Source organism: Amblyomma americanum, chromosome 1 (assembly GCF_052857255.1).
Source record: "Amblyomma americanum isolate KBUSLIRL-KWMA chromosome 1, ASM5285725v1, whole genome shotgun sequence".
NCBI lineage: Eukaryota > Metazoa > Arthropoda > Arachnida > Ixodida > Ixodidae > Amblyomma > Amblyomma americanum.
Genome location: NC_135497.1, coordinates 210097905 through 210119175, shown reverse-complemented (window position 1 = coordinate 210119175; position 21271 = coordinate 210097905). Strand labels below are relative to the sequence as shown.

The window sequence follows — 21271 nt, the reverse complement described above, 5'->3', positions numbered from 1 at the left end:
GCCTAAAAGCTGTGCACACAGCTTGACAAAGGCCCAGGAGACCAATATATGACAGTAGCGAACGTAAGGAAAACAACTTACTACTTTAACGCAACATGAAAAGTACACCAAACGTAAGAGATACAATTAAAATCGCATTACAGTAAAAAAAAAAGAGGAAGAAACAACACTGACTGCAGATATACAGTATCAATATTACACTATAATACTTACAAAAATTAAGACATTCTACACTATAGCACGAAATATAAGAGCAACACATAAGGCAGAATAGAAAAGTGCAAGTTATAGTAGTTCCTATAGATTAGAAGTTTACAATTACATATGCAAAAAATGAGTCCTCAGCTTCTTGAAACTAAAATCGGCTGTGTGCTTATATTTGTTTAGTACATATGGTAGATTATGAGCCAATAGTTTATAAAGTTTGTCCTGAAATTCTGAAATGTGGTATTTTCCATACATCAGTGCTCCGAGTTTAATAGTTGTTCTCCTGTAGCCCAAAGACCCGAGACTTTCTAGAAAGTTTTTAGCACCAGATGTAGAAAAATACATAACGTGTAGTATCATGTTATATGTAGTAGTAGCATGCATAGTTGTGTGCATTGGCTGTATATTCGCTACGTGACAGATTGCTTTTTTTGAAGTAGAAATATACTTATGTTCGTTTAAGTTGTCGTTGCCCAGACTAACATGCAGTAATTTAGATATGAAAGAAACAAGGCATGATACGTTTGGAATTTAGCAGTTTGAAGAAGCATCATTCGGCAACGCGACATTACTCCAGTAACAACCGAAAGCTTTCTTTCGCAGGCCCACTGTAGATAGAGAATTAAACACCAAGGGTTTTGTGTGTCTTCACTATTTCTATGTTTTCATCTCCATATCGCAATGAGTAACCTGGTGGAACTTTTTAATCTTTTGTGCAAAAATAACAGCTTTAGTTTTAGGTAAGATAGCTTAGATAAAGCTACTGAGACATGAAGGCGACTAGACAGAAGGGTCTGGTTCCACTCCCACAAGCGAGGAAAGTGTGCCTGTGTTGCTCTCCTGATGTTTCCGTTAGTTTTTTCTTCCATATTTTTGGTTTCTCGCAACCATTTTTTAGAAATAAGCTATATATTCACAATTTTATCTTACGGCTCAATCACTAAAACGCTATTTTTTTTTACAGCTGCTCTAAAGACGACCATTTGTGCGTTAATTACTTGTAGATAAACCGCTCTCGCTAACAAGGTAAGATAAACTGACTTCTGAGTGCACACGCAGGTACCACATATATCACCGAAAAAAGAGAAAAGGTAATTCTTCCACAGGAAATAATATATTCTGAAAGAAATGGCATGCTGAAATTATCCCCGAAAAAAGTCCGCCTAAGTTTCAAAAAATCAAAAACCAAAAAGTGGAATCCCTAGACATAACTTATCCCTACCTCGGGCGGGGTATAGTCGCAGTAATCATTTCAGGAACTGGTTATTTATCTGATCTTCACTAGATCAGTGGCTATTTTACATCGAAAACAGCCACAGCTCCTTAGGCGAAAGCAAGGTTGTAATTAAGAAAAAAGTTTCGCAGTTGCGTTGAAATATTACTTAGTTTCTGTAGAATTCCTTAAAAACAAGACTGGCCCTGGGCAGCATTGTTAGAGGTATTGAACTTATCTACATTTTTTATTGTTGTTGTTCCGAGGTCCTACTATTTTAGTTATGTATGCATAATCGTAGGCAGCTCGAATAAGCCTCATGACCAGTCGTAAGTTCGCGCTACAAGGTTTTCTAGGTTTGGTTTGGGGTTTAACGTCCCAAAGCGACTCAGCTGGGGGACGCCGCAGTGAAGGGCTCGAGAAATTTCGACCACATGGGGTTCTTTAACGAGCACTGACATCGCATAGTACACGGGCCTCTACTATTTCGCCTCTATCGAAATGAGACCGCCGCGGCCGGGAACGAACAGGTCTCTTTCGGGTCAGCAGCCGAGTGCTATAACCAGCACCGCGGCGGCTACAAGGTCTTTTTAGAACAGCGCGAAAAGAACGAGACAGCTAAGAAGAAACAAAAAGACAGGACAGGCGCTAAAAAGGTCTTGATCGCAAGTTTGCCTCCCGTACCGTGGCTCTTGTGAAATCTCATTTGTGCAACCCATCTCGTTAGATTCGATATGAACCAACTCAACCAACAACGCGTCCTAATTTGTTGCGTAGAAATCTCACAAATACCACGCCTTCTACAAGCCGAAAGTTAAAAAAAAAAAGCAGGGAGTTTCGTGATCCTCTGGCTAATGCATATCGGCGAGTCCGAATACGCATAAATCCGACTGCTGACAGCCAGTTTTCAGTTGATAGGACGTTAGCAGAACAAAGGTACGTACAGTATATCCGAAGGAATTTATTAACAAAGTGAATTAAAGTTCCATATAACATACAGCTATGGTCGGAGTCATTTTCAAAACCTAACTGTAGGCACAACGTCACGCTTGACCACGGCTCTTCTGCTGCTCCCAGACACGCACTAGAAGTTCAGGGTCGTCGAAGCCATGTGCAGCCACCAGGCCATCGAAGTCCTGGGAGGACTCGGGCCGGCCCCAGAAACGAAATGCGTCGCTGTGCAGAGGCTGCAGTCCGGCTTTGAGCGCCACAATCCCAAGGAATATGTCGTCGAAACGAAACGGGCGCGTGTATTGAGCCACCTGGTACAAATCTCCCAGTGCTGGTTGCGATAGTACAAATGCACCCGCCGTCACATAAGGTGGAAATCGCGAAAAGGGGTATTCATCTAATGATAAGTACCATTTGCTCCAACGATGGCGCATTGGCCGGGACCGGGGAAACACAAACCCAGCCCAAAGACGACCGTCTCCAACGAACGCTGCGGGAGTGTTTTCCTCTTGAGAGTCTGCCGCCGACAGGCCCCATGGATTGCGAACGAACTTGAGAAGGTTCTTCACAGAGACGAAATAATCGTCGTCAACAAACAACACGAATTCAGCCTTCCGGCAGTGCTCGAAAGCCCATCGGAACCCAAGCATGGTTTTTATGGTGTTGTTGTAATAAGCGTCCACAAAATCTGCTTGCACCAAGTCCCTGTGGCGCGCATACTCGGCGTCAACTTCGTCTTGCATCTCCGGCTTGCCCGTGCCGAGCACGAAGACGCGCTTTATGACAACGTCCGCAAAGCGGGACTCGAAGCCCCAACTCCGACGAATGGCATCCCGCTGTGCTACGTGTTTCAGGGCAGACTTCACGAGCAGAAGCAGCCGCACCGTGCCATTTACTTCTGCACACTTGCGTTCGTTGCGAATTTTGAAGCGATAGCGTTCGTAGGAGTTGATGGGACTCACACCCGGCCCGCGTCCCTCCTCGAGAGCACGCAGGAGTTCGCGTGCATCCACCTCTAGCGGATACGTAAACCGCGAGTACGGCGTTTCCCAGCACATCGTGTACAGCCCAGTCGTCTCGAGAATCAATACCACTACTGAAGCAATGATAAGCCATTTCACTCTCGGCGTTTGCAAAGCGCGAACTAGCTTGGCACGTCGTAACATGGGCGTAGTGGGATAATCAGCAGAGGCAGTCATGAGCGTCGACTTGGCATCGCCGCAGTTCAGTACCTTTGTCAATCGTTTCCATGAGGGGCAAGCAAACACAACAACGGCTAAAATCAAAACGATCACAAAGCTCGCAGGCAGACCCACCACGAAGACGCCTCCGAAGATAAGACACACAGGAATCACAGGAACCGAGCACCGTAGGAGCGCTGACATGCGCAGCATGCCGCGGTTACGTGAGCAGCAGTGCGGTTGAGAGTATTTTTGGCAGTGCCTCACAACGATCCCAGATGGCGCCACCACGACCCAGAATTCCGCTTTGTTGCCGTCGGCTGAGCACTGCTACGAAATGTCCGTGCGTTTGATCGGCGCAGTATTAACTAATATGTGCATGAACTGAGCCCGGCCTCGAGCCCATGGCCACCCAGGAAAGAGGTGAGGACCTGTACATCGCTTCCTTTCAGGACTGGAGGCAGACGCGTTTACCCCTGTTGTTATCAGGTTCACTGACCCAGTGTCAGGCTGATGTCCTTCAAGGGCAGCCGTCTATTGTTTATCAAAAGCTTCTATAGTAGCATCGCTCACCGTTGCTTTGTTTTGCATTGGCTATACAAGTTTCACAGCACCATATATGTATAGCATTACGGAATACACAAGCTTCATGCTTACTTATTTGAACCAATAGCAGCGAGTGCTAACAAACTGACTCGTTCAGTTCTGCTGGAAAACCGCGATCGGCACCTTTGCTTGGGTATGCTACCGTTTATAAACTTAGGCTATGGTGTGCCGCCGCGCTAGGGACTGTGGCATACGAGGTTTCTGCAACAGCGGTGCGCGATCCCGGGCGCGGAGACACGATGCGTGCGCCTCGCGCCTGTTTGTGGCACTATGCTCCGCAGACCCGCCTTGCTCTGCAGCGCGTTGCTGCCGCGCGGATTCACGGTCGAGGAGTCAAAGACGCGCGGTGCTCGCTCCCGGGGCGCCGTTGCGTTCGTCACCTTTGGCGTGCCTCCCACGGGGGAGAGAGTCCGGACAGCTGCGCAGCGAGGGTCGACTGTACTACCTGTACACGGTCGCCACTCAAGGACAACCGACTGGTCCCGAGGTGCGTCACTGCGCTTCCCCGGTGCTTGCGGCAGGCTGCCACTCATTGTCGACCAGCGATCGCACAACTTTAACGGTTGTCTCGCGGTTGTAATCTCGTGAACCCGGGTCTCAAGGTCGCCACCCGAGCCTCGTCGACGTGTGCCCGCGGCCAAGGCTGCCTCGTGGCGCCTCCCCAGCGGCCGTTTAGTATACGAGCAGGTAGCGGTACGGCGCGCGGCGGCCGGTTCTCGTGTGCGCACCTGTTGCCGTCGGCAGCATGTACAAGAAGGAGCGGCCCAAGCTCTCTGTAACGGCTCTGCTGTATGGCTCCGCGGGGCCCGCGGCCTCGTGGCCGGCGCGACCGCTGCAACCTCCTGAGATTTCTCCCCCCGGCATCCGCGCAGCGCCGGGCCTCAACGGCGGGACCTCCAACGGGGTATCGAGCAGCTTGCCGCCGCAGCCGTCTTTCCTGCTGAGCGGCTACGGCGCGCCCTCGGCGAGCCGATCACCGTTGGACGGCCGGCAGCTCAACAACGGTCCTCCGGCGACACCGCAACCGCAGCAGCAGCAACAAGCCACCACGCGTTATCCACCAAACCACCCGCTGAGCGGCTCCAAACACCTCTGCTCCATTTGCGGAGATCGAGCGTCGGGAAAGCACTACGGCGTGTACAGGCGAGTGCAGTCTGTTCTTACTGCATTACAGACATTCGTGTTGAGCTGGCGGCTGAGTTGAGGCTGCAGGCACAAACGTGTGCCAGCCCTCGGCAAACGTGCTGTGCAAGCAGCTCCTCCCACTTCAGTGCCATATTATGTGCATATCCAAGTAACTCTGTTGATGCTGAACTAGAAAGTTGTAAAAAAGGGGGCATAGTTCATTTTACATGTGCCATCTGCTGTTCACTCTTACTCAAAACACAGCTTCATTGTCACTTGCATGAAACAGAACCCACTTACATACAGCCTGAAAAAAAATATTTGTGAGTTTCCCATGGACAGACAGCATTGCTGGAAACTAAGAATGAAGGATGAGCGCGGCAGTGTGGAACAGCATACGAACTAGAAACGTTCCTTGAAACATATGTGAACTTTTGTGTGGTCATGTAACGCTACTCATGTAGTGTTATGAGAGATTATGCATTGGAAGACAACTGAGAAGCGCTGCGTAATGGCATTCCAAAATTTGTTCAGTATTGGGGGATATTAGAAGTACCCACTTATTCAAAATCAGTTTAGGAATAGCCCCTTTTAAAAATAATCTTGTACAACTTTATATCAGCTCTTTATGCTTGCATCGCAGTGGTGGCCTAGGGGTTTGAACATTCACTTCGCATGCAGGAGGTGCGAGGTTGATCCCCAGTGCCGCCAGGTACCCACCGTAGCTTTTCGCTGGCCTGGTGCTCGGCTTCTCTAGGGTTAAATGCCTGGAAAATGGATTTTTAACCCCACCTTGTGTAGCCGAAAAGCATCTTGTGCCAGGCACTCTTTGGCCCAAGCTGCCCTTGCACCATAAAAATTCGTAATCATCATCAGCATGCACTCTTTGTGTTCACAAACACTGCATTGGCCACTGTGAAAACAAACTGGGAACACCACATTGAGTTTCTGAAATAATCTCGTTACATCTTTACATGTTCACTGCGGTAGTGATTTTCAGAGCCCTAATCCCTGTGCATTGTGGCCTACAGGTCGGCCACCCTTAATTATCCTTGGGTGTGGCATGAGCCATCAGGGAAACCAGCTTCCTTAAGCCACTAACAGATGGCTGTAGTGACCTTGCATGCATCCTTTTCGCAGGCTCTTTAAACTTACTGAGCTATCCCACGCCTTCGTTGCGGGACTCAGCATTTGTGGCCACACAGCTTGCATACGGGACGTGACCCATTGCGCAGTGAACATATTAAAGCCCGCGTTAAAGCCGTTTGCTGTATTGAGTTGACGTGTACAACAGTTGGCCCCCTAAAACTACTGCATAGTGCACTATTTTGTAACTGTGCATCGTCGGTAGCCAGCCAACTTCTCTTCGAGGAGGGCACAGGGCTGTTAATTTGTGCTCTTTCTCCTTCCACTTTCTCTGGGTTTTTGCTGTATGACATTTTCCACATTTTATTGGTGTTGCATGTAGGCAAAAGCATGGTGAGCTTTTATTGTGCACACACATGACGAGGCAATGCAAAATTAATTTGTGCCATTTACCTGCCTGTGCCATTTATTTGCGTCACCAGCTTCGCATAGCTATTTTATTTTTTCCGAAAGGGTTCATACATTTTCAGTTTCTCATTGCATATGTGCATTTTGCCATGTTGCCTGTGCAGCTGTGAGGGATGCAAGGGCTTCTTCAAGCGTACAGTGCGGAAGGACCTGAGCTATGCCTGCCGAGAAGAGCGCAGCTGTATAATAGACAAGCGCCAGCGCAACCGCTGCCAGTACTGCCGCTACCAAAAATGCCTCGCATGTGGCATGAAGCGGGAGGCTGTCCAGGAAGAACGGCAGCGCACCAAGGACCGTGCCGACAGTGAGGTGGAAAGCACTAGTGGTGGAGCACCTCCTGAGATGCCTCTGGAGCGCATACTGGAGGCAGAGCTGCGGGTTGAGTCACAGACGGGGACCCTCTCGGAAAGCGCACAGCAGCAGGATCCAGTGAGCAGCATCTGCCAAGCTGCAGACCGACAGCTGCACCAGCTAGTTCAATGGGCCAAGCACATTCCACATTTTGAAGAGCTTCCCCTTGAGGACCGCATGGTGTTGCTCAAGGCTGGCTGGAACGAGCTGCTCATTGCTGCTTTCTCCCACCGTTCTGTTGACGTGCGTGATGGCATTGTGCTCGCAACAGGTCTTGTGGTGCAGCGGCATAGTGCTCATGGGGCTGGCGTTGGGGCCATATTTGATAGGGTTCTCACTGAACTGGTAGCAAAGATGCGTGAGATGAAGATGGACCGCACTGAGCTTGGATGCCTGCGTGCTGTGGTACTTTTTAATCCTGGTAAGTAGTGTTTGTGCATAGTTTTCCTCAGCTAACCTACTTAAGGTCTGGGCATTTTATCCAGTAATTAACTTATTGAGTACCTATAAGTAATCGATTAACACGTTCGCTGCGGCAGCAATTTTTGAAGTCCCAATCTTTGTGCCATGGCCCACCGGTGGGCCACCCTTAAATTTTCTCAGGTGTTTTTTGACCTACCAGTGATCCACCCGCGAAGCCAACTTCTCAGAACCGCAAGCAGAGGGCAATAGCGACCTGGCATGTGTGCTTTTCGCAGGCTCTTTGAAATATATGAGCTGTCCCACGGCTTCGTCGTACGACTTGGTATTAGTTGTCGCACAGCATGAATACACGATGTGACCCACCTGACCCATGCCGCAGTCAACGTGTTAACTATAACTTCTCTATGTGGGCTGCATAAAAACACATGGCAATGTGCCTAAATGTATGCTTTCACAGCTTATCATGAAAGGAAGCAGTAGAGAAAAAAAAATTAAATAGCCCTGTAAGGAAAAAAGCTGTTTTATAGGGTAGAAAAAAATTTTAAAATTTATTCATTAGGAAGTGGTATTATTACGTTACCAATGATGTTACAAGATTGCATTTAACACATAGAGCAGAGGTGTGGCAAAACTGAAGCCTGCTCATTTGCTAGATTTCTTTTGTATCAGCAGTGGAAGGACTTTTTCTGGTGGAAAATAAGCTGTAGACATAATGCTTTCTCTTGGCAGCATTTTGGATTTGTTGACACATGGCCCTGAGCATATACCAGATGTTTCAGGGAAGGTCATCACTAATTTTTAAAAATAAGGTTTTTGAGGTAAACAGAAGCTTTTGCGGCATAGTAATACCTGTTTGGCAGACATCAAAAAACAGGCGAATCACGTTAACTAGTAATGCGATTAACTAAATTCTAATAGCTAACTTTTTAACTATTACTGATAGGCACCTGATTGCAATTAAAAATTTGTAGCCTAGCCGGCCGTTAGTAATAGCTATATCAGTTTTTATAATTTCCCTGCTTGGACCTGAATAAGGTCTGCTTATGGAATAAAAAAAAAAATGTGATTACTCTCGGCACTGTGGCTTAACAAAAATTGTCTGTTTCAACTAGTTACGTTCACTGGAGGAGTTGCTTTGCCTGCATGTATCTTGAAAGTACATGCATTTGGCGCAATGTAGCCAAAATTAGTTGCGCCACAGCAGTGAGGGTTATCACATTTTCGAAATTCTAAAAACTGATATGGCTATTACTAATGGCTGGCTAGAAATCTCTAATTGCAATAAGGTGCATATCAGTAATAGTTAAAAAATTAACTATTAGAATTTCGTTAAACACTTTACTAGTTGACGTGATTTGCCTGTTTTTTTATGCCTACCAACACTGGTATGACTATGCCGCAAAAACTTCTCTTTACGTCAAAAACTCTACTTTTAAAAATGTGTGATCACCTTCCCTGAAACACCTGGTATATTCAGTGTGTGGAAAAATCATTGCAGAGGAAGGGTACTGGAGTGCATTTTCTTGGAATGAGCATCCATTTAATTTAAATTCTCTAGTTGGTGTTGCTTAATGTTGCAGCTTTTGTCCAAAAGCTGATTTTGTCTAGCAGCAGTGGCCATTTACAGTGCAAGAAGCAGTACCACAGCTCTAGTACTGCATTTGTGGTCTTGCTTGCATACATCCTACAAGAGAGCCATTCCAAATGCCTGCAGCAATGCTTTCCCTTATTGGTAGTCCAAATTGCACAGTATACTGCTATAGCGTTGGCGCTCATTTCGAGTGATGGCTCTCAATTTGCACAAGATGATGCGTAGATGTACGTAGTCTTCAGCACAGTACCCTTTTGTCATTCCTGATGTATATTGAACAACCGGCATGTGTTTTGTGAGAGCCTGTGCCGTGCACACTAATTACCTCTGGTGATGCCAAGCATCCAGCCTTAAATATATGAGCAGAACATTTGGATGGAGTCCTTGTGATACTCTGGACTTTAAATTAATGCCTATTAAAAAAATAGCAGTGATGCCAATTAAAACTTTGTTCCAAGTGTCAACCGATTTTACTGTTATCTGCAGCTGCTTTGCACAGGTGAGAGTATATTGCTGACATACTGAAAATAATGAAGGTAAATAAACATTTTGTGCAAAAGTAGCTGGCCGTTTGCCCTGGTTGCATTGCTATTGCTGCATATGTGTGTGCTTGAACTGGCTGCGTCTAGACTTTCTTGAATGCTGCTCTAATTACCCGGCCTCTTTAAATAAACCTCACTTTACTATCTTAAGAGCTTAAAGAGCAGCAAAAACTCCATTTAGAAAGGTGTCAAATGTTACCTGAAACCTCCAGTAGTCAGTTTTCATAATAATGGAAATAGACCAAGACAAATCCTACGAGACAGAGGCCCTGCTGTAAGAGTCTTTCGTTGTGCCTCTCTCTTGGAATAAAGTTGCCCTTTTCTTCTTTTCCATAGCAGAATTGATTTTGTCTCTCCCATGCTATGAACGAGGTGCATGAATTGCAACACACTTGCTGCAGAAGTATTTTTTTTAATATCCTACTTACTGGTTGCCACAGTGCTCCCAAGTTGGTGCATTCCAGTTCTTGTCATATGTGAGGAGCTGCTGTCTATCATAGCTGCTGGGTTTTGTGTGCTTTTTCTTCAAGGTGCAGGAAAAAATTGACGGTGGCTTAACTCTGGTTAAACCTGGAGTGACGCGGTAGCTACAGCTGGCCTAGTGGAACTTGGTCACGTGACCAACCACGTGATCAGCCACGGCGCCGCGCATCCGGCAGCTGCTCCGCACCACGTGACCAACCACGTGACAGCTTGGTGGCGGCGCCACGCTGTGGCTGCACTGCCACCACAGCGTGGCGCGGCCACACTGAAGGCTCGAAATGCTACCGTAATGTAGCTATCGCTACAGAATTGGTGGTGGTTTAGCTCTGGTTAAGCCTGGAGTGACGCGATAGCTACAGCTGGCCGAGTGGAACTTGGTTAGTTGAATTGCAAAGTCATTCTTTCGCCGCTTCGTTTCGCTGGGCGTTCCTTCTTCATCTTCATCCCACTTGACACGGCGCATGCGCACAGCTGTGGCAGCTCGTTTTCGCCGCCGCGCCACTGGCAGCAGGAGCTGCTCCGCACCACGTGACAGCGTGGCGGCGCCGCCACACTGAAAGCTCGAAATGCTACCATAATGTAGCTATCGCTACAAAATGTTCAGAGTAGAGGCTTTCCCACTCCCCTCCTTTTATTTTTTTTCCCCCAGAATTTGCATCATTTGACATTTCCTTTAGTTCTGTACAACTTTTCATTTCAAACTCTTGAAACTAAAATATGTTATTTTCAGTTGTTCAGATGTTGATTAATTAATTTAAACTGGCATTTAGTTTACAAAATGAAGGGTATTCCAGCTTCATTCAGTAGTTGCCGTCAATGGTGCTTCAATGGTGCTTCAGTTTGAGTCTTGCCAGACCTAGTACTTTGTCATAATCCTTGGCTCATTACTTTGTGTTCTGCGCACTTGCCTTGGTGATGGCACTTTGTCACATAATGTGGAAGGGACTACTTGGGAGAAAGTTTTCTCAGGCTGAGCTTGGTCTATGCAGAACATACACACAGCTGTTGCTCAGCTGTCCAACTTTTAGATTGTTAATTAGGGGTGTTTAAAATGAACAGATGCACATGCACCTAGCAGTGTGCCATGCTGTTACCCAGTAAGGTCAACGTGATACGAATTTGATGACCTTCATGTGTTACCAGCTCTCTTCCCACTGCCTTTCACTGTGTGGCCCCTTTTTTGGAAGTCGTGTCTGAAAGTATCTGTATCTTGTGCGTTTTGTCGCAGTCATCATTGTTTTTGTATGAAGCAATATGTATGAATGCCAGTAGGTTCCTATATTCACAGATGTTATTCTGTCAGGAACCTGAAACGGGAATTGCACACCTAACGAAACATGTCTACACTTTCCATATGCTGTGTTTAGTTATGTTTTCCATGTCTCCAGGGGCAGTTTGTGGTGTGATCTTTCATTTTTCCTGTAATTTGAATTCCTTAGTTGTGTGCCCTACACATGCACTCTCTCAAAACTTGGTGAAGTTGCAACATTTCACTTGAGGTTCTAGAGCTTCTAAATTTTATAATGCTGCGACCAATGTTATGAGTATTACAAAACACATGTTACAAAATGCGTTGATCACGTTACAGTGCTATGAATTATGTACCAAATTACAAAGCCATGGCACTGGTATGCCATTTTATTTTGTCAGAGCCAAGGATGTTTCATTGTAAAACGAAGGAAAAATGCCAGTGGCATGGTATAGAGGCAGCAGTGTGGGCTGCTGGTTTGGGAAGCACTCCAATTTAACTGAGTAGTGCAATTGTTCATTCTATTCCTTTTTGCTTTCTATTATCATTTTTTATTATATAGATGCCGCCTGCACTTTCTTTCCTTTTTTGGATTTGTTTACTACTCTTTTTTTCTTACAAAGGTGCCACCTGTATTTTTTTTTAGTTCATTCACATCCACTTTTGGTGGCTGGTTTTCATGTCAAGTATATCGGACCAGCTTTTAGTATCCAGCATCACACTGACATAATAAACAGGCATGGCACTGGAGAGCCTTATTTTGTATTTTATTTCCTTTTATTTTTTAAATTTAATTCTAAATTTTTCTCTTCCTTTCTAATGACACATCGGAAGAAATTTTTTTTTTCATACCACAGTAACGTCATCTGGGATTTTTGGGACCAGTGCTGCTGGTCAACGCCGACGCCAGGTTTCGTTGCCGATGAGCCATATAGTGTTTTCGCATTCAAAAAAGTAAAATACAAGGAAAGAAGGTTTGCATCGAGTTTTACATATGTCATAATTATACAGGGTGCTTCACCTAAGACTGTCAGCGGTTTTTAAAAATAGGCTTTTTGAGCTAGAAAGGCGCTTTTATTGGCGCGGCATTGTCAGCGGTGTAGTGCATCGGCCTCGCATGCGGGAGGTGCGGGGTTTGATCACCAGTGTCGCCGGGTACCCACCGGAGATACAATGGGTACAAACTTTCCCCTGGTCTGGTGCTCGGCTTATTCAAGGTGAAATGCTTGGGAAATGGGTCCTTGACCCCACCTTGAGTAGAAGAAAATACCTTGTGCTCTGGCGCTCTTTTCTTTGGCCACAGATGCCTCTGTGCCATCAAAATTCATCATCGTCATCATCAATTTAAAAAATAAAATGCCACAAGTTGGGCTTCTACTGCACGAGGCGGATTTAGGGTTGTTTGGCGGTAGAACTTATCTTTGATCCGTCAAGGCAACGGTTTGGAAGCATGGCCTTCCAGTAGAGCATCCGCCTCGCATTCGGGAGGTGCTGGGTTCGATCCCCATTTTCGCCGGGTGCCCACTGGTGTTTTAATGGGTACAAGATTTCCCCTGGCCTGGTGCTCGGCTCTTCTAGGGTGAGATGCTTTGAAAAAGGGTCTTGGACCAAACCGTTGCCTTGACGAATCAGAGATAAGTTCCGCCGTCAGGCAACCCTAAATCCGCCTCGTGCGGTAGAAGCCCATCTGTGGCCCCTTTTTTTTTTTCTGACTTTGCGCTGTCTCTCCTCCAAGTCCACAGTGACGGGATTTAGAGGCACAGGCTCCTTTGCCAAGCCATGCAACCCTAGCAAGCCGAGCACCAGGCCGGGCCATAGCTTCTACCCATTTTGAGGAAACCGGTAGGTAACCGGCCGGCGGCGGGAGTCGAACCCGCCACAAATAGAGCTGAGGTGTGCTAATTAGCAGGCTGGTTAACTAATATTGAATTGTTAACTTTTTATCTATTACTGCTAGGCTTCTTATTTATTGAGAGCCTTGTAAGTAATATCCATGCCAGTTTTTAGAATTTATATCATAAAGTTTCAATGGATACCGAGCCATTGCGGCATAGCGGGAAACGAGCGTGCTGACGCCGAGGCTCGGATGGCACATAGTGATGGTGCTTTCATTGAGATAGCCTTTTCAAGATCAGACATTGGAGCCTTGTTGGCGCATTTAATGCAGGCGGCAATGCAGTCGCACTTGCATGATCCGAGTCATCAACAGGACCGCGTGTGTAAGCTTGACGCTGGCTCACGATTAAATTTCCCATCTGTGGTGGTGCGACGTCATGGGACTTTACTCCACCGGCTATGGCTTGGCGTTGCCTACACCAAACACTATCTTCACAAGATCGGCATCGAAAGTAACCCAAATTGCGCACAGTGCAACACACCAGAGACTATTGGACACCTTCTTTGCGCGTGCCCGAAGTATACTTCTGAAAGAACAACATTGGAGGCTACCGTGAAAAACCTGGACTCTCGCCCTCTCTCTGAGGAAACTCTTCTGGGCGCAAGGACGAGACGTTCTGATTGGTGGCGTGTGACAAAAGCCCTGCTCAACTTTTTGTGTGAAACAGGCCTGGATACTCGTTTGTGACCGCCTGTGCACAACCTACATGGTTAATGACATGTGTCGGTGTTGTGTTGCAGACACCAGTTTTGAGTTTTATGTGTGTCCAGTAACCGCGATGCGAGCGCCAGCCAGTGTTGTGTGTGTGTGTGTGTGCGTGTGCATAGACATCACCCATGAAACTCATTGTATTATGCCATCATCAGCCTTCATTCACATTTTCCTTTTCCTCCTCTTCCCTTTCCCCTGTGTGGAGTAGCAGGCCAGGGCCCTGTTACCACCGGCCGACCTCTCCGCCTTTCTTTCATTAAAATTCCTTCTCTTCTTAGAAAATGCCGTTCTCGTCGCCACTGCAGCGCAAGGACTTTTGGGGCCTACGTGGCTAGAAAGAGTGCTAGCCATGCCTACTTACGCTAGCCATGTTTTGCACATGTCACGCAGTGGTGCGGGTGTCGCGTGCTCTTTTCACAGCGTCTGACTGGGAGCAGAGATCACGTAACAGGCACAGTGATGTGTGACGCGCGCTAGCACTCTTTCTGGCCACACAGTTTCACTTTCACCTGTGTGCGGCCCCAGAATTCCTTGCACTGCAGCAGCGACGAGAACAGCATTTTCGAAATTCTAAAAACTGATATGGATATTACTTAGCCTCTCGATAAATAAGGAACCTAACAGTAATAGTTAAAAGAGTTAAATATTCAGTATCAGTTAACCAGACTGCTAGTTACAATTAGTACGTCTTAGCTGTATTTTGATGCACTGCACCACTGACAGTGCTATGCCAAAGAAAGCGCTTTTCTAGCAAAAAAATCCTATTTTTAAAAATTGCTGACAGTCTTAGGTGAAACACCCTGTTTAATTACTTTCACAACTCATGCATGAAAAAAATGCAGATAGCAAAAAATTTGGAACACATCTGCGGCACCTGCAGCAATCAAGATCACAAGCAAAAAATGCAAAATAAATTGGTAAGAGCACTTGCTGGCTGTTTAAAAATTTTTGTTTAGGGTTTACTTGAAATTTTCACATACGATAACCTCTTCAGGCAGCATGTTCCATTCAAAGATTGTTCGTAGAAGAAATGAGAACTTCTGTAAGTGTGTTGTAACTTATGCAACTTTCACTTCGGATTCTGCACTCAGTAATAGTGCGTGTAGCAGCTTTTCTTTCTTGTGCATTTTCAGAGGGGGATGGGTTTTACCTTTCATTGTCTTGAAAGTGGTAAGCGTTGTGCTGGGCATGAATTAGAGAGTGCAGATTTCTCCCATACATAATGTGGGCAAATTGTCCTCACAGAGGCCAAGGGGCTGCGGAGCACTGCCCAAGTGGAGGCCCTGAGGGAGAAAGTGTATGCTGCCTTGGAAGAGCACTGCCGGCAGCAGTACCCTGACCAGCCTGGGCGCTTTGCCAAGCTGCTGCTGCGGTTGCCAGCTCTGCGCAGTATTGGCCTCAAGTGCCTCGAACATCTCTTTTTCTTCAAGCTCATCGGGGACACGCCCATCGACAACTTTCTTCTTTCCATGCTGGAGGCCCCCTCTGACCCCTAAAGCCCTGCACAGCATGGCCTTCGGTACAGTGGTACACCCCCATGACTTTTCTGTGTTTCACATCTGGTTACCTCAGGCTAGGAGGGCTTTGAGAATATGAGCCTGTGCCTACGCCTTGGAAAAAAGCTCTGTGATGCCATATCTAGCACCTCCTGCTGACTTGCATGCAGGTAAACCTTTCTTTAATACTTGCATTAATCTGAGCCAATTACAGTGTGGCCAGAGGTCTGTTGGGACACATTTAAAGAGGGAACTTTCTGAAAGCGAAAATAGCCAGTCCTTTAATATCAGTCATTATTTTAGATGCTTCTTTTAGCATGGTGGTTTTCTTGCGGAGTTCCCAGTGGTTTTAACTTTTAAGAGACATTCTTATGGAGGAGTCAATTTTAGAATACATCAGTTTTAAGTTTGCATATGTAATCCTCACATACTTATTTAAATTAATAAGGCTAAGCATAAATTCTACCAAGCATAAAATTCTGAAGAATGCGGATGATTTATTTTTAGTGTGAAAGAGTAAGCTTACTACGTGTCTTTTCTGGTCAGTTGTCACTCAGACCACATTCTTACAAGAAACCCTGAAAATGGCGGCATTAGGTTGGCAAATTATAATACTAAGGTGGAATAGTCAAATCATTGATGAGAATTGCCTTGAATTATGTAGCTGAAGCACATGGAAGAACATGCCACTTGCGTTCATATTATGAGAAGATGTGGTTGCAGTATCTGCAGTCCATTGAACTATAGCCACTTTTTTTCAGGATGTTCACTTTTGGAAATCATAAATGAACCAGTGTTTTCGTGTGGATGTAAACTTAAGAGAATGGAAGTTCCCATTCAACGTCATGGTCTCCACCATAGGTGCTCTGCCTTTTAACCTTGTGTCGTCATTGAATGGTCCTTTTGGTAGGGCAGGCATTAAGGTTGCAACAACCTGCAGGTGAAAGAGCATACGTGAAGGTATGTTAGCTCACTGGGTACTCAGGAAGTTGCTTTTTTTGTGTATAAATGGCCCTACATGTTTAAGATGTGGCTGTGTCTGTCGACCCTGAAAATTTTCTTTATAACGAGAATGTTGAAAAGACAGTGCACTGAATTTAACAAAATATGCCAGCCTATTTTCTGTGATGGTTTTAAGTATACACATTACTGAATGTTCTTTTCACACTGATCGGGTGTTTCACACTACTTTGCCTGAGCACCAGCACCGAGTGAGAAAGTTCACATCCTAATATGCCACTTCTCTTGGCTATCACCAGTTCAAGTCGACTTGTATACGGGTAAATATTTACTTGAATTACTTTGATTAAACTCTTTGGTATAGCTCTTGGCTCTTGCATTCTACAGAAAAATCTTTATCGTTACCTTTCCCCTTTGAAAAGTTATGTGCTGAATGTATGCATACAAGGTGTGCTTTTAGAGTAGTTGGCTAACACTGTCACTTGGCTGCATTTTTTGTTTCCCAAAATAACATTAATTGTTTTTTTTTTTTTTTTGACCTGATTGATGCAGTGTAGGGTGCTTGTAACAGCTAAATGTATATTATATTCCTTACAAAGCAGTCTTATATACTATCAGTTTTACTGCGGTTTATCGTGCCAAAACATGACTGACCGCGGTGTAAAGCACGGTAGTTTTATATTGAGCGGTTAAGGCTGGCGGCAGCTTGCTTAATATGTATAGCTTGTTTTCTCGGTAAGGTGAGGATGCACAATCACTTGAGCATGTGGTGTGCCTGTGCGATTCCATATTCAAACATAAATTTCATTCTGAGGTATACGCAGTGGACTCCCTTCAAGCCAAACTTGGTTAAGTGGAATTCTGTGGTAGGCTGAACCGTTTAAGGACATTTGTTTAATTTCACATGAGCACGGTGCAAAAAAAAAAAAATGTTGCTACAGTTAAAGCAATGTAACATGAAATTCAGTGACAGCTGGTGCACAGCTGGGATTTAATGTGGTCAGCAGTTAGAAATCCATCTTGCAGTATAAAGTGGCAAGCCAGTAGTAATGCCTTTATGCTGTTGCAGAACCACAGATAATCACACACAAAGCATTTCTGTCCAAACGAGTTGTCTAGGAATTGCTTGTAAAACTCTTGTGTGGCTCTTTCAGCTTTCAGCACATACTGCGAAACTGTGACGCTGACGCTTGTTAGCCTTGCATTCTGCTGCATGAAGTTCGGCGGTCATAACTGGCTCGCCACTTTCTTTCTCAGACTCTGGCATGTCATGTACCGCTTGTGCAGCGGCAGGGTCTGTTATTGTCTGCTTTCCCACCGCATCTGGGAGAGTGCAGTATGATCACATTATCACATTGTACGTACAATGTGAGAGCAATCTTTTCGCTTCACTCCATTACACAATGTGATGTAAGCCCCATAGCTGGTTTGCTCCCTCTCGCCACACATCATGCTTGCTTCAGCTCTCCTCACCACTTGCTCCCTCTGCCCTCAGCACTCCTTCCTCTTCTCCATCTTTCCCTTTGGCATGCCTTCCCTACTGTCAGACACCGCCCTATGCCTTGATCTTGCCAATTGAGGTACTGATAGCTGTTCTTGTAAAACGATAGCAGTCTGGCTACCATTAGCTGTTAAAGTACACACATTGGTTTAAAAAGAAGCTGAACGGTATGTCAGATTCAAAAAGTCACAAGCACCTGGACGTAGGCACCTTATAATCCATCATAACATATAATTTTTTTTGTCTATTCCACTTAATTTTCGCACCTTTTTTTTTTAAAATCAAGGCTTCAAAAGGGGAGTGCGTAAATTACATGAAAATTTTGTGAAAACGTCCTAAAAAACTAAAAGGTCAAAGTGTGCAAACGTATACTGTATATTGCCACCCATATGTCGAACCTCCACCTCACATCTCTCACTGGCCAACAAAAAAAATGTTGACTCCAAATATAAGACACATACCCCCTCCCGTCCCGGCCCACGTTGTCTAGTTCCCCGCGGGATGGCATGGGAGCGCATGTGCAGCTCAAAGCAATAAACACGGAATTATACAATCACGAAGCCAGCTATCAGAAGCAAATGGAGATAACAGGCGATCAAGCGGTGCCCTCACGTGCGTCCCAGCTTATTAGCAGCAAACGGTTCGGTAGCTTAGGATTCCGGAAAGTGTCCGCCAGTGCAAGTGAACTGGGTAAATGGCGCGCAGTTTGTCGCCTCGCCACTCACACCTTTCGCAGCCGTACATGGCGACGCGGCTGCATCTATCTTCCCAAGCCTGCCTTGCGTGCACTCGTGAACATGCTGGTGGTCTGGTGTAGCAGGGATCGTAAAATATGCGGCTAAAAGTTTTTTTTATAAACCTGGGTGATAAATGATGCGTGCTCAGATTACACGAATAAATAAGGTAATCGCCAATTAGAATTGTGTTGTTACTCTGCCCCATGTTGCATGCAAAGTGCGCCTGAGAAAAAGAGCAGCGAGCATAAACCAGATGAGTGACGTTGGCACTGGAGCCCCTCTCTTCCGCACCTCCGCCAACCACGCTCTCTTCTACGTGTCTACCATTCAGCCAAGCCCGAGATTAGCTGCAACAAACTTAGTTTTTTTCTTTTCATTAAGACTACTAAAGTGTGTGGGTGGAACAGTGCAAGCCTGAATGAAATGGCAGGCTCATTATACCAGTAGTCTGTGCAGCCTTCTGCTGTATGAACACCACTGGCCTCAAAGATGCTGTATTTCATTGCTACCCACAAAAGAACAGGCGAGCAACACAGCTGGTCACGGCTTTGAAAGAGGGCAATTTCAAGCCCTCACACTGCACCGATCTGATCACTTTCATGATGTTGATGCCATCAATGTTTTCAGTAATGCCATCATCATCATCATCAGCCTGACTACGCCCACTGCAGGGCAAACGCCTCCCTCATGTTTGTCCAATCAACCCTGTCCTTTGCCAGCTGCGCCCACCGTATGCCTGCAAACTTCTTAATCTCATCCGCCCACCGAACTTTCTTCCACCCCCTGCTACGCTTGCCTTCTCTTGGAATCCACTTCGTTACCCTTAAAGGGACACTCAGGAGAACCCTATCAAAATTTTTTTGTTAGCAATATCTGATAGTTCGGCATTTCATGGCTTTGTTGACGCTTGTCCGGGAGCGAAAGATGCATTTATTTCAAAGAAATTTGGATTCGAAGTTGAAAAATTTTTTCCAGCCGCTCCGATTCAAACTCGAGAACTCTTATGACGACACGGAGAACTCTTATGACGACACAGAACGGAGTGACGTGAAATGTGACGTAAACGCAGACTCCGTGATTTTTGGCCGCTAGCGGTGCGGTCTAGCAGCTGCCGAAATGAAAGCCGCACGTTGAAGGCATCTATCGGGGGTCGCCACCGTCGCTTCGTTTACGTTTGCACCGGCGTCTTGCCAGCGTTACGATGGATCCCGTTCCCGAACCCGACGACGTAGTTCTTGCAAAAACTCTGGCCTGCATTTCAGCGACCTCAGCCCCTCAGAGCGTGCGATGCTTTTGAGTTAGCACGGTTAGGTTAGGCGCCGGCGGGTGGTTTCCCCCTTCCTCAGAGAGCAGCCATTGCAAACTAAATATCATAACCCCAGTGCGGGGAGTCGCGAGGGGTGCGTTGCGCCCATCGGAGGCTGGCCGGGGCTTTGGGGCCAATGGGTGGTGATTCCTTCAACGGAGCGGTTGCACGGCGCAGCAGGCAGCGTCGAGGTCTTCCACGGTTGCAAGGGCCAAGTTATTTCTTTATTTTTTGCCACAAAAAACAAAAGGGTGCTCGAGGGCGGTCGCGTTTAAAGTCGGCGGCTTGAAACCAAAGCCGGCGCACGACGCTTCAACGGCTTCCGCTAGATGCAACGGGTCCACTGGACCTGGCTCTCTCGCCAACTTGCATGTACCTTCAGATATGTACTGTGAATAGATTAAAATAGCCGAGCTCGAAAAGAACAGCTCCGCCGAACTGCCGCAGCTATTGAATATAACGCGCACCTCGCCGCGGAGCCAAATCAGTCTGGCCGGGCCGGCGGCGGCTGGCGCACTCGGCGCGAAATAGATGCATGCTCCAATCTCCCCGCCAATGCGGTCAGAGTGCGCCGAAGCCGCCGAACGCGTCAACGGTCAAGCGCAGTTGGAGTATAGAGGGTCTCGCTTTGACCAACGTGACCTCGCCGTGCAGGGCGCGCGCGCGCGGCTCGCCGCAGCATAAACGCGCCTTAACAGAGCCTGCGCTTAACCGCTAACCAACGTATTCAGCGGCGGCATCCATAGGAGCCACTGAAACCCCCCGCCCACTCACTAAATAAAAGAAAAGAAGTCCGGTGCCGAGGTTCGGAATCGAACCAGGGCCTTCGGCGTTTGAGGCGGAAACGCTACCGCTCCGCCACGACGGCTCAAGTTACAGCCGTCAATAAAGGCGCATCTAGTGAATGCACTCTTCTGATGCAGAAATCTCCGCGCTTTCGCTAGGTATATCCTGGCCTAACAGAACTAGGCCATCAGCAATTTTTCTGAACTGCCTTGCACCTTGTCTCCCGTCCCTAATAAACGATTTCCGTTAAGTAGTTTGAAGTTGACTGACACAGCCGGGAATGTTTCGCCGGGCAAGCGTGCGAATACACAAGTGCTGCCTCGTACGATCACCGACCATCGTGTCATCATAGCTTTTCATCGACCGTGGCGATCATCTGACAAGCCTTAACAGGCTCCTTC

At 46.5% G+C, this 21271-nt stretch overlaps 2 protein-coding genes across 3 annotated transcripts; one reads left to right on the top strand and one right to left on the bottom strand.

The window, feature by feature from the left end:
• Positions 1 to 2361: 2361 nt before the first annotated feature.
• brn (beta-1,3-galactosyltransferase brn) lies at positions 2362 to 3835 on the bottom strand. The gene has a single exon (XM_077648399.1). The coding sequence runs from the start codon at positions 3763 to 3765 to the stop codon at positions 2464 to 2466; it is 1302 nt and encodes a 433-aa protein (XP_077504525.1). The 5' UTR covers positions 3766 to 3835; the 3' UTR covers positions 2362 to 2463.
• LOC144114566 (retinoic acid receptor RXR-alpha-B-like) lies at positions 3821 to 20859 on the top strand. Of its 2 annotated transcripts, none has more exons than XM_077648398.1 (4): positions 3821 to 3975; positions 5031 to 5301; positions 6942 to 7609; positions 15330 to 20859. In XM_077648398.1, the coding sequence occupies exons 1-4, from the start codon at positions 3957 to 3959 to the stop codon at positions 15578 to 15580; spliced, it is 1209 nt and encodes a 402-aa protein (XP_077504524.1). In that variant the 5' UTR covers positions 3821 to 3956; the 3' UTR covers positions 15581 to 20859. The 2 variants fall into 2 exon arrangements, with proteins under 2 accessions (XP_077504524.1, XP_077504523.1); XM_077648397.1 differs by lacking the exon at positions 3821 to 3975 and adding an exon at positions 4298 to 4645.
• The last annotated feature ends 412 nt before the right edge of the window (positions 20860 to 21271 follow it).

Excerpts from the sequence above, each read along its gene's own strand:
- brn (XM_077648399.1), bottom strand. The coding sequence starts at position 3,765 with ATGCTGCGCATGTCAGCGCTCCTACGGTGCTCGGTTCCTGTGATTCCT.
- LOC144114566 (XM_077648397.1), top strand. The coding sequence starts at position 4,429 with ATGCTCCGCAGACCCGCCTTGCTCTGCAGCGCGTTGCTGCCGCGCGGA. Across the intron at positions 4,646-5,030 it reads GACAACCGACTGGTCCCGAG|CGCCGGGCCTCAACGGCGGG; the intron begins GTGCGTCACTGC and ends GCATCCGCGCAG. Across the intron at positions 7,610-15,329 it reads TGTGGTACTTTTTAATCCTG|AGGCCAAGGGGCTGCGGAGC; the intron begins GTAAGTAGTGTT and ends TTGTCCTCACAG.